Source organism: Diabrotica undecimpunctata, chromosome 1 (genome assembly GCF_040954645.1).
Source record: "Diabrotica undecimpunctata isolate CICGRU chromosome 1, icDiaUnde3, whole genome shotgun sequence".
NCBI classification, from domain to species: domain Eukaryota; kingdom Metazoa; phylum Arthropoda; class Insecta; order Coleoptera; family Chrysomelidae; genus Diabrotica; species Diabrotica undecimpunctata.
The window spans coordinates 192,390,233-192,402,669 of NC_092803.1; the positions used below are offsets into that span (position 1 = coordinate 192,390,233).

Consider the following 12,437-nt stretch of genomic DNA (forward strand, 5'->3'; position numbering starts at 1 on the left):
CATGATGGACCCTTAGCAGGATTTTAGTAATCTATGAATAACTTTTGTCATCTTAATTTTTATCAAAATTTGAACCATTTGCATATTATACAAATAACAAGACGTTATGTGGTCATATTTAAAGCCTGCTAAGTAAATAATTAAGTGGTCCATTATAGGCACATTTCCAATAAATTAAAATCGGGAGAGAAAAAGGAAGATTCGATATCTAAGTGTTTTCAATCAACTATACTGGCAGCTTATTATAAATGCAAATCTTCTTTTTCTACTTATATATTATAGATTTCCATCTCTTCGTCTTCTTCTGAGCCAGATTCCTTGGTTGGCACGATTGTAATGATTGTAGATTGACAAAGTTCTTCAGTGTTATTATCAACAATCCATAATTTTTTTGGTCCAGTTATCTTTTGCTACATTTTAAAGAAATTTAATAAAAGTTGTTTGACATCCTTGAATTAAAGGCGATGTTAGTATCACAGTCGCAGATGACCATCTCGTTCGATGATTGTGAAATTAGCTGGATAAGCAGGAAACAATAACTTACTCACCACTTGGAAATTTGAGATCTATGCTAATTCTGAAACCTAAGCTCCCGGGAAACTGGAAGGGTGTACAGTCTTGTAAGATTTTCGAAACCTGAAAGGATAGTAACTGCACTGGTGTGCGACTTAAGAGTTCCAAAGTGGTAAACAAAAGCTCGAATATGGCACACACTTCCAATCAGGTACTCCCTGTACAATCAGCAATCACTGTTCGCCAAATCAGAGTATGTGCTCTAAAAAGTGCCCGTATCTCGGATCTAACCAATATGGATTCCCAGCTCTCCCAACGAGTAGGTTTGTACTAAGAAGATTTTTCTGGTAATGGCGAAACACAATGTTTACCCAGAAGCAAATAAACGTGAAGGAAGTCCACGACAGATTTGGAAGACTCAAGTTACCCAAACACTTCAGCAAATTGCGTCTGGCGAACAACAGGCCAAGCAATACCACTTTGCAGACCCGATACCTCTATTAAATTTAGTTGACAATGATAAAGCAGCAAACGTAATACAGTTATTCACTTTGTTTTTTCCATTTCGTCAATGGCATATCCGAGAGGAAAATCCTCAGAAGAATCTTTGGGCCTTATCACCACATTAATAGCAAACAATACCGAATGAGAACAAATGCTGAGGTCAAGCAGATGTATAGAGCGAGCGATATAGTCCAAGAGATTAAATCCCAACTTCTTAGATGGGCTGGCCATGTCCATAGACTCCCTAATAACCGCCTTGCCAGATTAATATGGGAGGAAGTCCCCAAAGGAAGAAGACCCTTAGGACGTCCATGAATACGATGGAGAGACAATATATGGTCAGATCTAAGAACAATCGGGCTGCCCACTGACCCAACTATTATGGACGACCGTTCAAGATGAAAGCAAGTTGTGCAGTCAGCCAAAACCCACCCCGGGTTGTAGTGCTATGAGAAGAAGAAGAAGAAGAAGTCAATAGCATATTGCGTATTGTACGATTCATATTGCCTTACAATTTGGAATTGGCATTTCGTTTTAAGCTTAGTCTGATAATACAGTATTGTTTTGCGTTGGAGCCAGTCAATTATAACTATTTTTTTTTATGAGACCGTCGATCACTTTTCCACTAATGTTGAGTGGTTAATTATCATTAAATTTTGTTTAATTATTTTAGTAATTTTCAAAATTTGTTAAATATAATATAGAATGTACTCATCATTTAAATTTTCATTAATATCTTGTATTTATATTCAATACCTTTATTTTGTTAATCATAACATTTAATTTATTTTTATTTAAATTTATTTAATTCGATTTGATTTTATTTAATTTTATTTGATTTTATTTAATTTTACTTGAGTAAGGAGTAAGGATATTTGATTCATCAATTTGTGGAATGAATTAGAAATGAATCAACCGTATCGTTTTAATAATACAATATGATTAAAGTAGCTTGTAGTTCAGATTTCTTTCGTAGGTGGTGCTAGGAAATATCTAAACGAATAAACAGTGAAACATGTCATTATCTATTGTTTTTATAAATTAAACATTGTTATAAAAAATAAAAATTTAAGCTTTAATGTTTTCTAAATATAGAGCAAACTATATTCAGTGTAAGGCTTTCTAAATAAGAAGTTATGTTCAAAAAAGTTTAAGTAGTGTGTGTACTTAACAAAAGATATGTAAACTGTTAAACTATTATTTTATCTGCTCTAATAAACTTAAATTAAGTAAAGAAGATTAAAGTTTGGTAAAATATAAAATATTGCTGTAAATATAAAATGACAAAAGAGAAAATAGTAACATAGAGTTAAGGTTACATTTAAAGGTTAAATAAAAAAATTTTTTTATGCAAAAAATCTGATTTTCAAACAAATCTTTGTTTTGATTGACATTTTTTATAATAGACAAACAGTGACCCACAGCTTAAATGATGCAGTAGCTACTTAATAAAACTAACTTGTGTCAGTAGTACTATAAGTCTTCTAAAATACCATAAGCTATTTTTTGGGTTTCAAATATACCATACTTAAATAACAACAAATATTTAATTATTTTATGTACGATTTTGAGGTCACAGCTAAAATGATGCAAACAAGATTTAAAATAAGAAAATTAATAAAAAATAAAAAACGGGTGTGGCAGTCCAGTGGGACTGCCGGTGGAAGTTACACTTCTATACACGCAATTGCCGTTACAAATTTATTTGGGAGTCAATCTGCACAATCATTACATATGTAATTCTATAGGTAAGACATAGCAGAGAAACAGAAACATAAGAGAAACAGAATTAATAACAAGTTACTAACAATGAAGGATTGAATCAATATTTTGATGAAAATGTATATTTTTATTTTCATATATGTATGAAAGGAGTTGAATGCAAAATTTTTTTACACATACTCTGGAGTAAAATTCATTGTTTATTTTGTTATTAATATAATAATACAATACAAATTAAACTGCAATATCCACAGTATTTAAAAATGACAATAATATACATAAAAAAATACACTACAATACAGTGCAACATAATTCCATATAATAATACAATACAAATTAAAATGCAATATCCATAAGTATTTAAAAATGACAATAATGTAATAATATTAATAAAAAAGTCCTATCCGACTGGGAATCAAACCCCGGTCTCCCGCGTGACAGGCGGGGATACTGACTACTATTCTACCGAGGACATGACACAAAGATATTTCAAAATTGACAGTTCTGGATCATACAGTGATTTATTGAGATTATTATTTTGAAATACAAAAGACTAATATAATTATGAACATTTAATAAATAATACAAAACATATTACATAAATACTAATATTAATAAATATTTTATTATATGTATAATATTATATGTATATATATCTTTATATAATATATATAATATTAAATTATATATACAAAAGGAACATTTTTATAATCGAGAGAGGAAGAGAGAGAAAATATATCTTCTGTCTCTCTCTTACTCATTATCTTACATATGTAATGATTTCACAGATTCACTCCCATACAAATTTTGAACGTGGGGCGCGCTTATAGAAGTATAACTTCAAAAACAAATCTACGCATTGAAAAATGATTGCTAATATTTTTTAGATCCTTCTTTATTATCAATTACAGTCTGCAGTCGTCTAGGCATTGATTCAACCAACCTTCTAGTGTACTCTAGGGAAATTGTGTCCCAAGCTTCAGTATTTTTAGTTTCAATTCATTTCTGTTTGATATTGGTGCACTATTTACTTTATTTTTTATTACAACCACAAATTTTCAATAACATTCAAATTTGGTGACTGAGCTGATTGTAACGGGATTTAATTAAGCATCAGATTTAAGTAATCTTTTTAATTACGTGACACACATTTGCCAAAATATATTATTTGTTTACGACATTGAAAATATCGGTGTAACTGGAACGCGCTCTGACCTAGTGAAATTTGCAATGTAATCAAAAGCTTATTAAATAATGTGTACAAATTAAACAAGTGAAAACAATAATATATCAACAAGCGCACTTGTGTTAAATAGCTGAAAATCACGGGAGTATTATTATCAATATTGTTAAGAATGACGAATCAAGAGAACGGTCTAAGTTAGTCAAAGTCAACTGAGTACTATCTAGTATTGTACTTAGATAACTAATAAACTAAAGCATGAGTATATAGTGTTTTAAATAAATATACCACAAGAGATCATAAGTGAAGATTATTTATTACATGATGCTTTAATGACATTTCGGCAATTATAAAGCAACCAAGTACGAACACAAAATGACGTGTGTTTTGGATCGTTGTCTTGATAAAACGTGTAATTAATATTAATACCTAATTTTTATTCACTAATGGCGAGATACTGCCTTAGTACATGTAACAGTTCATATTTCCTTCAATCAAATGCATGTTACGTACTCCTACAGATGACATACTCCCCTACATCATCACTTCACCTCCACCGTGCTTTACCGCAGCTTTCATATTTTTTAATTTTAGTTCTTCATTGATTTCACGGCTTTCTCCAGATTGATGTTTTCCTTTGGACCCAAACAAGTTTATTTTGGTTTCATTAGCAAATATTACCGAATTCCAAACGTTTAAATCTTTGGTAATATGCTCCCTAGCGAACACCAATCTAGTACGTTTATTTCTTTGGCTAATAAAAAGTTTATTTCTAGCAGTTTGAACATGTAAGTCTCTCTTTCCTCACGGTTGGTAAAAAGCTTATTTGAAGCCAACCTTGATTTATTTTTAACTCTATTTTCATTTCGGTCTTCTTCTTCTTCCTATGCCGTCCCCATTAACGGAGGTTGGCGACCACATTTTTAAAAGCTTCTCTGTCTTTTGCAACGTGGAATAATTCGTCTACAGTCATGTTTGTCTAGTCTCGAATATTTCGCAGCCATGACTTCCTCTTTCTACCTTTTCCATTTTTGCCATCGACTCTACCCTGCATGATGACCTGCAGAAGACTATATTTATTATTTCTTAGTATGTGTCCAAGGTATGCAGTCTTGCGTACTTTTATCGTTCTCAACAATTTTTTGTCTCGACCCATCCTTCTCAGCACTTCCTCATTGGTGACCCTGGCAGTCCATGGAATTCTCAACATTCTCTGGTATATCCAAAGTTTAAAGGCTTCAATCTTTTTAACTATTTGCGCTTTTAGTGTCCATGTTTCTACCCCGTACAATAGTTGCGACCAGACGTAACATTCAACAAACCTCAGTCTCAGCGCAGTATTCAGATTTTTGTCACAGAACAATTGTTTGAATTTTAAGAACGCTGCCCTTGCCATTTTTATTCGTACCCGGATCTCTTAGTCTGGATCTAATTCTGTGTTGATGTAAGCTCCCTGATTTATATTTTGTCACTCTCTCTATTTGCTATCCACCAAGAGTTAGTTGTTCATTATTTATTGGACTCCTTGATACTATCATAAATTTGGTCTTATCTGTGTTGATGTCAAGTCCCATTTGAATGCATTCACTATTTATTGCATCTAGTAAAGTTTGTAGTTCTTCTATACTCTCAGCCATAATTACCGTGTCATCTGCAAATCTCATGGTGTTTATGATTCATTTCGGTAACGTTCGGTAATGTGCTAAACTGTTGATGAAGATTAATTTACCATTTTGGATATGTCTCTCTGAGAAATGTCCAGACGATTAAGTCAAATTTTTTAGGAATAGGATCCAGCTTTGCCAGCAAATCCTACTCCTGCGTCCTCGAAGAGAGTACAATGAGTATGCGTTATCCAGCATTATAGAGAAGCTGAAAGGAGGATTTCCAGCTCCTAAAAACTGGAACAGGTCGACTGGGGTAAGAAAAACTCCGAACAAAACATACTTTGCTGAGAAAATTCAATATGGGGTATCGTTTAGGCAACATTTTCCCCCTTGCCTCATTTATCTCTTGGGCATGATGGTGTTACACCTAAGTGTTTTGTCATTTAATATTTTGACTATGTCATGTTTCAGACTTACAGTTTAAGATCTGCACGGTTTTGTCCACATTTCTCTGAATTTCAAATATAATTAAAAATGCCTGACTCTTAGTAACAAAGATATTTATTATGCACATCAATTATATTATTTTCTATACAAAAGATATAAGGCTCTTGAGGCACTTTAAGTGGGTACAAAATCTACAAGTGGATTTTAATCTACCTTTGATATATACTGTTATTGATAAAAATCAAGTGTTTATAAAAAGATTTACAAATTTATTATTACATCAGATATATGGTTCATTAAATTCATTTAGTATCCTTAATGATGGAACTAAAAATATGTTTTTATATTTTAATCTTATTAGTTTTTAATTTTTGTGAAGCTAATATTGATCTTAAACCAACAACAAATGGATTAAACGTTTCTGTTTTAAATGATGGTAAGTTCTAAATGACTTCATGTATAATAACTCATCTTCAACCAGTGCAATTATTGAACAAAAAATTGGATATGAATGCAGTGTCGAAGATATTTTTTTTCAGTTTTATACAGATAATTTTCCTTAATTTTCAGCACTAGAAGAATTTTCTGCACAACCCTTCTACAGTTTCAAACCTGTCTGTGCTGGGCTAAATTTCCTTACAATATGATCAGAAAATATCATTATCATCCATACGGTATCTCTATTTTCCCTATTCTTGGCTCTTCCCCATAACAATCTTAGACCATGGAGGTCCAGTAGGGTATCCTAGCTGCTGTTAATATACCCATCAGAGCTCCTGTCACTCCAAGGGAATACGGTATTCAATGCAATACACTGAAAGATAGGGAGGGGAAATTTAATAGATCTAAAAATTTTTGTTAAAAAGGGAAAATTTAATAGATCTTAAAATTTTTGTTGATAAATAAAGCCTTTGGCAATAATGGACAAATTATGACCTTAAATATACAAATGTAGATGAATATAATAAAATATCAAAGGATAAGACGCCATGAAAACGCTAAAAAATAAAAAGAAACTATTAGTCATTGATAAACTACTAGAAATAGTTGTTAAACTTACTGAAGAAGAGAAGGTTTCTGTCTTAATAGGCTTGTTCAATAAAATTTGAATGGGCAAAATTTATAATCGAAAAGGACCAGGATGCAAACGACACTCATGGTTCTGAGACATAGAAAACTGGTGCGACGTAGCTGATATCACTCCAATATTAAATAGAGCAGAAAAAGGGATCTATAATCTAACCAGGATTAACGCCTCCTTTGTTAAACACCTATACAGGGCAGGTTGAGAACCTTCTTCCTGTTGATGAAAATATGAGTAACTAACTAGTACAGGTTATTTTTAACATATATTATGTGAATGATACTTTTCAGCAGTTTACTGTTAACTTATCTATAGTGGCTATTTACCGTAATAATTTTTAATTTTATATTGCAGACAATGAGGTAACTTTGCAAGGAACAATCGGTGTAGGCATAGATTTTACAGTAAGTAACTGCCAGAACGACTTTACTCAATGCGCTTTTAACGGATCCTCACTATCGATAAATCAGGTCGATAGTGGTTACCAAGTCGTTTGGAATTCTGTTTATACGGATCGTGAGTTTGTCGATAAATTTCAACTGGATCTAGGAAACAGCTACTGGTTTGGTGGTCCAGAAAGGTAAGACACTGGTTCATAATTAACATAAGAAATTAAACAGTGTAATAGTACCCACATAAATTTTATACGTCGCAGTGTAAAAAGTGCGAGAAAAAACTCCTTTGAAATCTATTAACCTAATTGAACTTTATTTTTATATTTTAAGTAGGAGAAAGCATTTGATTGTAGCTTGTTGTAATGTCATTTAGGCTATTTAGGTCCGGAATCTATATGTCATCAGTTAATAGCCGGATTGTAGAGTACAGGATTTCCTTGCTCAGTCATCATTTCGTATGGTTTTTTGAGAAGATAATCAGATGACTTCCCACGACCTTCCTGCTATTATCTCATAGGGTGTAATTGTATCCCATTCTGGAACATAGACCTGAAACTGTCCGTTTCAGCTTACAAGCGAAGCAGTAACATCTCCAGAAGATGCCAACCCCTAGTATTGGCGAAACGACGAGAACTAATCTCAGAAGACAACGGCCTAACAGCCCGAACAAACAGTTTAACAAGTTAGACGATGGCCGTGAAAGCCTAACGCATTTTATCAATACTATAATACTTACAAACATTACTGGGCTATGATCTGTGGCAGAAATGAATCATTACAAATAAAGAAATATCTTTTAAATGAGATCATTCATAGAGGTTAACCTTTTTCTAATAACAAAACAAACTAATGTCAAAAAATAAACCTAGCTGTCATATAAAAACATTAAGTTTTAAAACTGATAATAATTATGACAGCTATGGTCACGCCTTAACACATATAATTTTAATCATTACAATTTCTTTTTTAAATTATGAAAGCAAATTATTATTAAAAATGTTTATTCTTATTTTAAAAATCAAACACAAAAGATACCTGGATTGCACTAAATTACTTTAAATGATTTCCTGGGTCAGAAACTGGACCTACTAAAATTTCTGCCACTGGAACTGGACTGGGAATCTCTGAACATGAACAAAAAAACTGCATCTCTAGTCTGGAACGACGACCAAGGACAAACAAAATGAAGTTGAAGTGGCACTAAACGCAAACCTTGGACTTGGCTTCTTAGAAGAAAACTGGAACACGTGGGCATTTTCCAAATTTGTTGTAATTGCAGCTTTACAAATAACTGATATGAGAGACGGCATACAAACAAAAAAAAAAAAACAGTGATCACTCTGATCTGAAGTGACACATTACTTTAACTATAAATCACTGTTTCCTCGATAAATTTTCCAGCTTCTTGACCGACTAACTAAAACGTTCGGTTACAATCGCCAACCCTTCAAACCTAAAACTTAAATTCACTTCGACCTTCCTAATCGTACATGCATCTACTGTCCCTTACCTCGCTCTCGAGGAACATCCCAAAAATCTTGTCAAACATGCTTCAAATTATATCGAAAAATGACCTTGAATCACTCCCGGCCCTAAAATCTGAATACTAACACATACAAATCAATAAAACCATATTTTCGTCGCAGTTACAAACTGGGATTTGGAATTTTTTTCTTTAACATCTAATGTAAACAGAGAATTGAGGAAATATTTATACTCGGGCCAGGGACGTACTAGAAAATTGGTATACCTTAAATATTAAATAGTTTAAGGAATTTTCTGCATGCTACACTCTGAATTTGGACGTAGTGCCCGGCTTCAGAAGTGAATATAGAATGTCTTTTGGGGCATAGTGCCCGGCTTAAGACGCGAATATATAATACCTTAATTGCCGCTTCAATCTAACGATCTATAGTAAGCAGCAAACCGCCAGTTTCAACGGCTTTCATAAAGTTAGTTATTTCTTGACATATTTTCAGTTAGAAACCTTTTTTTTTTGACATATATTTATTAAAAAAATTCATAAATAAAACATTAAACTGAAAGATTTATTACCTTTTAAGTAAAATATTAATTAAAATAGTAATAATGACGAGCAAAAATTTTCAAAACCCAGATGAGAATAAGTTGAATATGGAGTATCACATCGATTAACTCAAGGGACCAAAAAATAACTTAAGTACTGAAAAAGAAATAAATAGACATATGCGCTCTACAGCGAACAAAAAAGACAGGAAAAGGACAATCGATATTAGGTGAATACATATCAATCTACAGTGGAGACGCAAAAGAAAACAATGAAGGTGTAGCCTTGCTAATACACTAAAGGTACCAAAATCTCATCAAAGAGTGTCAATGCATATCAGAAAGGATTGTACCAGCAAAGATAACAATGGAGAAAGAAAACCTGAACATCATCGGTGTATACGGCATAGAAAATAACAAGGTAAACGTTTTATGACAAATTAAAACAAGTAGTAGATAAGGTGTAACGTTATAAACGTCATTCCCTTTATTATTTTTTATATTTAAATAATTATTTTATTTTAATTTCTTTATTAATTTATTAATTCCTGCCTTCAAATTCGTTTTTACTATTTTTTCTTCAAAAAGTAGTTGGCGCCCTCTGTCTTTCCTTTCTCTCTCCTTCTGTCCCGTAGAATAAATATTCACTCTCTCTCTCTCTCTTTTCGTTCGGTAGATTAAATATTATATGTTGACAGAAGTACTAGTTCCATCATAGGCATACATCCTATGGCATCTGTGCTAACTTCATTACAGTCCTTTCCTACTTTCTGTCAATCACCTTTTCTAACGTAGTCGGAATATAATTTTTTGCCTGTTTTTGAAATTTATAAAAAAAGGCAAAAATTATTATAAACTTCATTTTATGGTCTGCAGAATTCTCTTGGGTTTATTGACCGTATTTCAGATTTTATGGGCTGTATTGGACAGTTTATTGAAACACTATTGGAGAATATGGAATAACTAAATATTCCTAGAATATTTTATGAAACAATTTATGGAACAACTGCAGCTCAGGCGCTAACTATCTATTGGGAAGCCACACAATCACCCATCGATGCCATAAGTATCACCAAATTTATTTATTGTAAAGCCTTGGCAGGGTTGATTGTTTTTTCGTCACATTTTTAATAAATATGATTAGTTAAATAATTATTTTATTTTCTATCAGCTAAGGGTTCATGGTTTAATTCCTAGTTTAAGACAAGACGAACTCACATTTGAGATACTTATCTAAGCGAAGCATAGACGCTAAGCTCCCATGGTTGATTGAGGTATTTTTATAATAGTATTTCAATTCTCTTTGGTGGTCTTATCGTTACAAAGGTCAGAGATAACATGATAATATTGAATAAAGAACTTGGAATAAACAACACATTTTTTTATCACGAACGACACGACAGAATACCGAACGAAATCCTTAAGTACGAAGGACTAAATCTGACCAAACAACTATTAGAACTAATACAAAAAATAATAAAAAACAAAATTCTCAAAGACTGGAGATCAAGCATCCCAATACGTCTCTCCAAAAAGGGAGACAAATAGGACCCGGAAAATTACAGAGGAATTAATTTATTAAACACAACACTGAAATTAACAAACAAAGTGATAACAAATAAGTACATTGAATTACATTATAACACTAGCAGAAAAACAACAAGGTTTTAGGTCGGGAAGATCAATCACAAGTGCAATAGAAATCTTTAGAATACAACAAATCGGCATATTTATGTTTCGTGGATATAAAGAAGGTATTTCACCTCGTCAAATTAAAGGACGTTATCTACCTATTGCAACAGCGATACCTATAGGAATAATCAAAATGATCCAATATATGTACCAAAACAATGCAATAAAAGTAAAAGTAGAAGAAGAATTAACTAACCCTATTGAAGCTGGCAATGGCATAAGGCAGGAAAATTCCCTGAGTCCTCTATAGTTCAACCTTATTGTGAATGAAATAATTTAAAAAGTAAGAGCCAAAAAAGGATGAAAAACTGAAGAAAAATAACTTAAAATAATCTGATGTGCAGACGATGCAATACTACTCTTTTAAAGTGAAAATGATTTACAACGTATGTTGCACCAATTTAATATAACCGTCAGAAAATTTAACATGTTAATTTCCCCAAACAAGGAGCTGGAATACAGTAAATTGGAGCTGGAATACAGAATACAGTTAGAGCTGGAGCTGGAACAGATATACGACGCAGATGCAGACGCAGAAGGTGGAGAACTTCAAGCACTGGTTAAGAAATGGAAGCGAAGAATGTAACGATCATGTAAGCCGAATGACAACAAATAGAGTAGTAAAGACGGCCAGAGACGGTTACTCAATGGGAAGATGGTCAGTAGGAAGACCACGAAAACGATGGAACGACAACCTACTGGAGGCACATTGAAAAACAGACATAGTCATGTCTACATAAAAAGAAAAAGAAGAAAATTAAGTACTCCAAAAACAGTAAAACTAATCGACACACTTTCGAATAGACATTATACCTGTTTTCCAGCGAAAGCCATTTTGGTCAAAATCCTACAAATAAACTTTACGACCAGGGGTCAGGTTGTGAAAACGTAAATTTTTGACCGGTTTTATTTGAGATGAGGTATATTGGGCGCAAACATGGGATTAAGGCTTATTTTAAATTAACAAGGAAACTAAGTTCGTGTAGCTGGCTGTATACCATGTGTTACAAAATTTTTCATTTAAATATCCTTTATAAAAGGTATATAATTATATACCTTTTATAAAGGATTTTTAAACAAAAAATTTTAAATTATTAATTGTAAGAGAAAGAATAAAAATTCTTGGCGGTTTGTTAAGATTTTAACAGGAATAGATATGGATATGACCCAGGATAGAAACATGAAGACATGAAATTGGGAAAGCTGGCAACGCATATAAAGACGATAAAAGCAAAAAGAATGGATACTGATCAAGAGTATTTTAT

The 12,437-nt window shown here is 32.5% G+C and overlaps 1 protein-coding gene across 1 annotated transcript in view; it reads left to right on the plus strand.

Moving 5' to 3' along the window:
- The first annotated feature begins 6,247 nt into the window (after positions 1 to 6,247).
- The window catches only part of LOC140432805 (myogenesis-regulating glycosidase-like), a 42,033-nt gene continuing 35,843 nt past the window's right edge, over positions 6,248 to 12,437 (plus strand). Inside the window, exons 1-2 of the mRNA XM_072520923.1 lie at positions 6,248 to 6,412; positions 7,415 to 7,640. Of these exons, the coding sequence (XP_072377024.1) occupies positions 6,295 to 6,412; positions 7,415 to 7,640 (344 nt within the window). The 5' untranslated portion in view covers positions 6,248 to 6,294. The remainder of the gene's footprint in view (positions 6,413 to 7,414; positions 7,641 to 12,437) is intronic.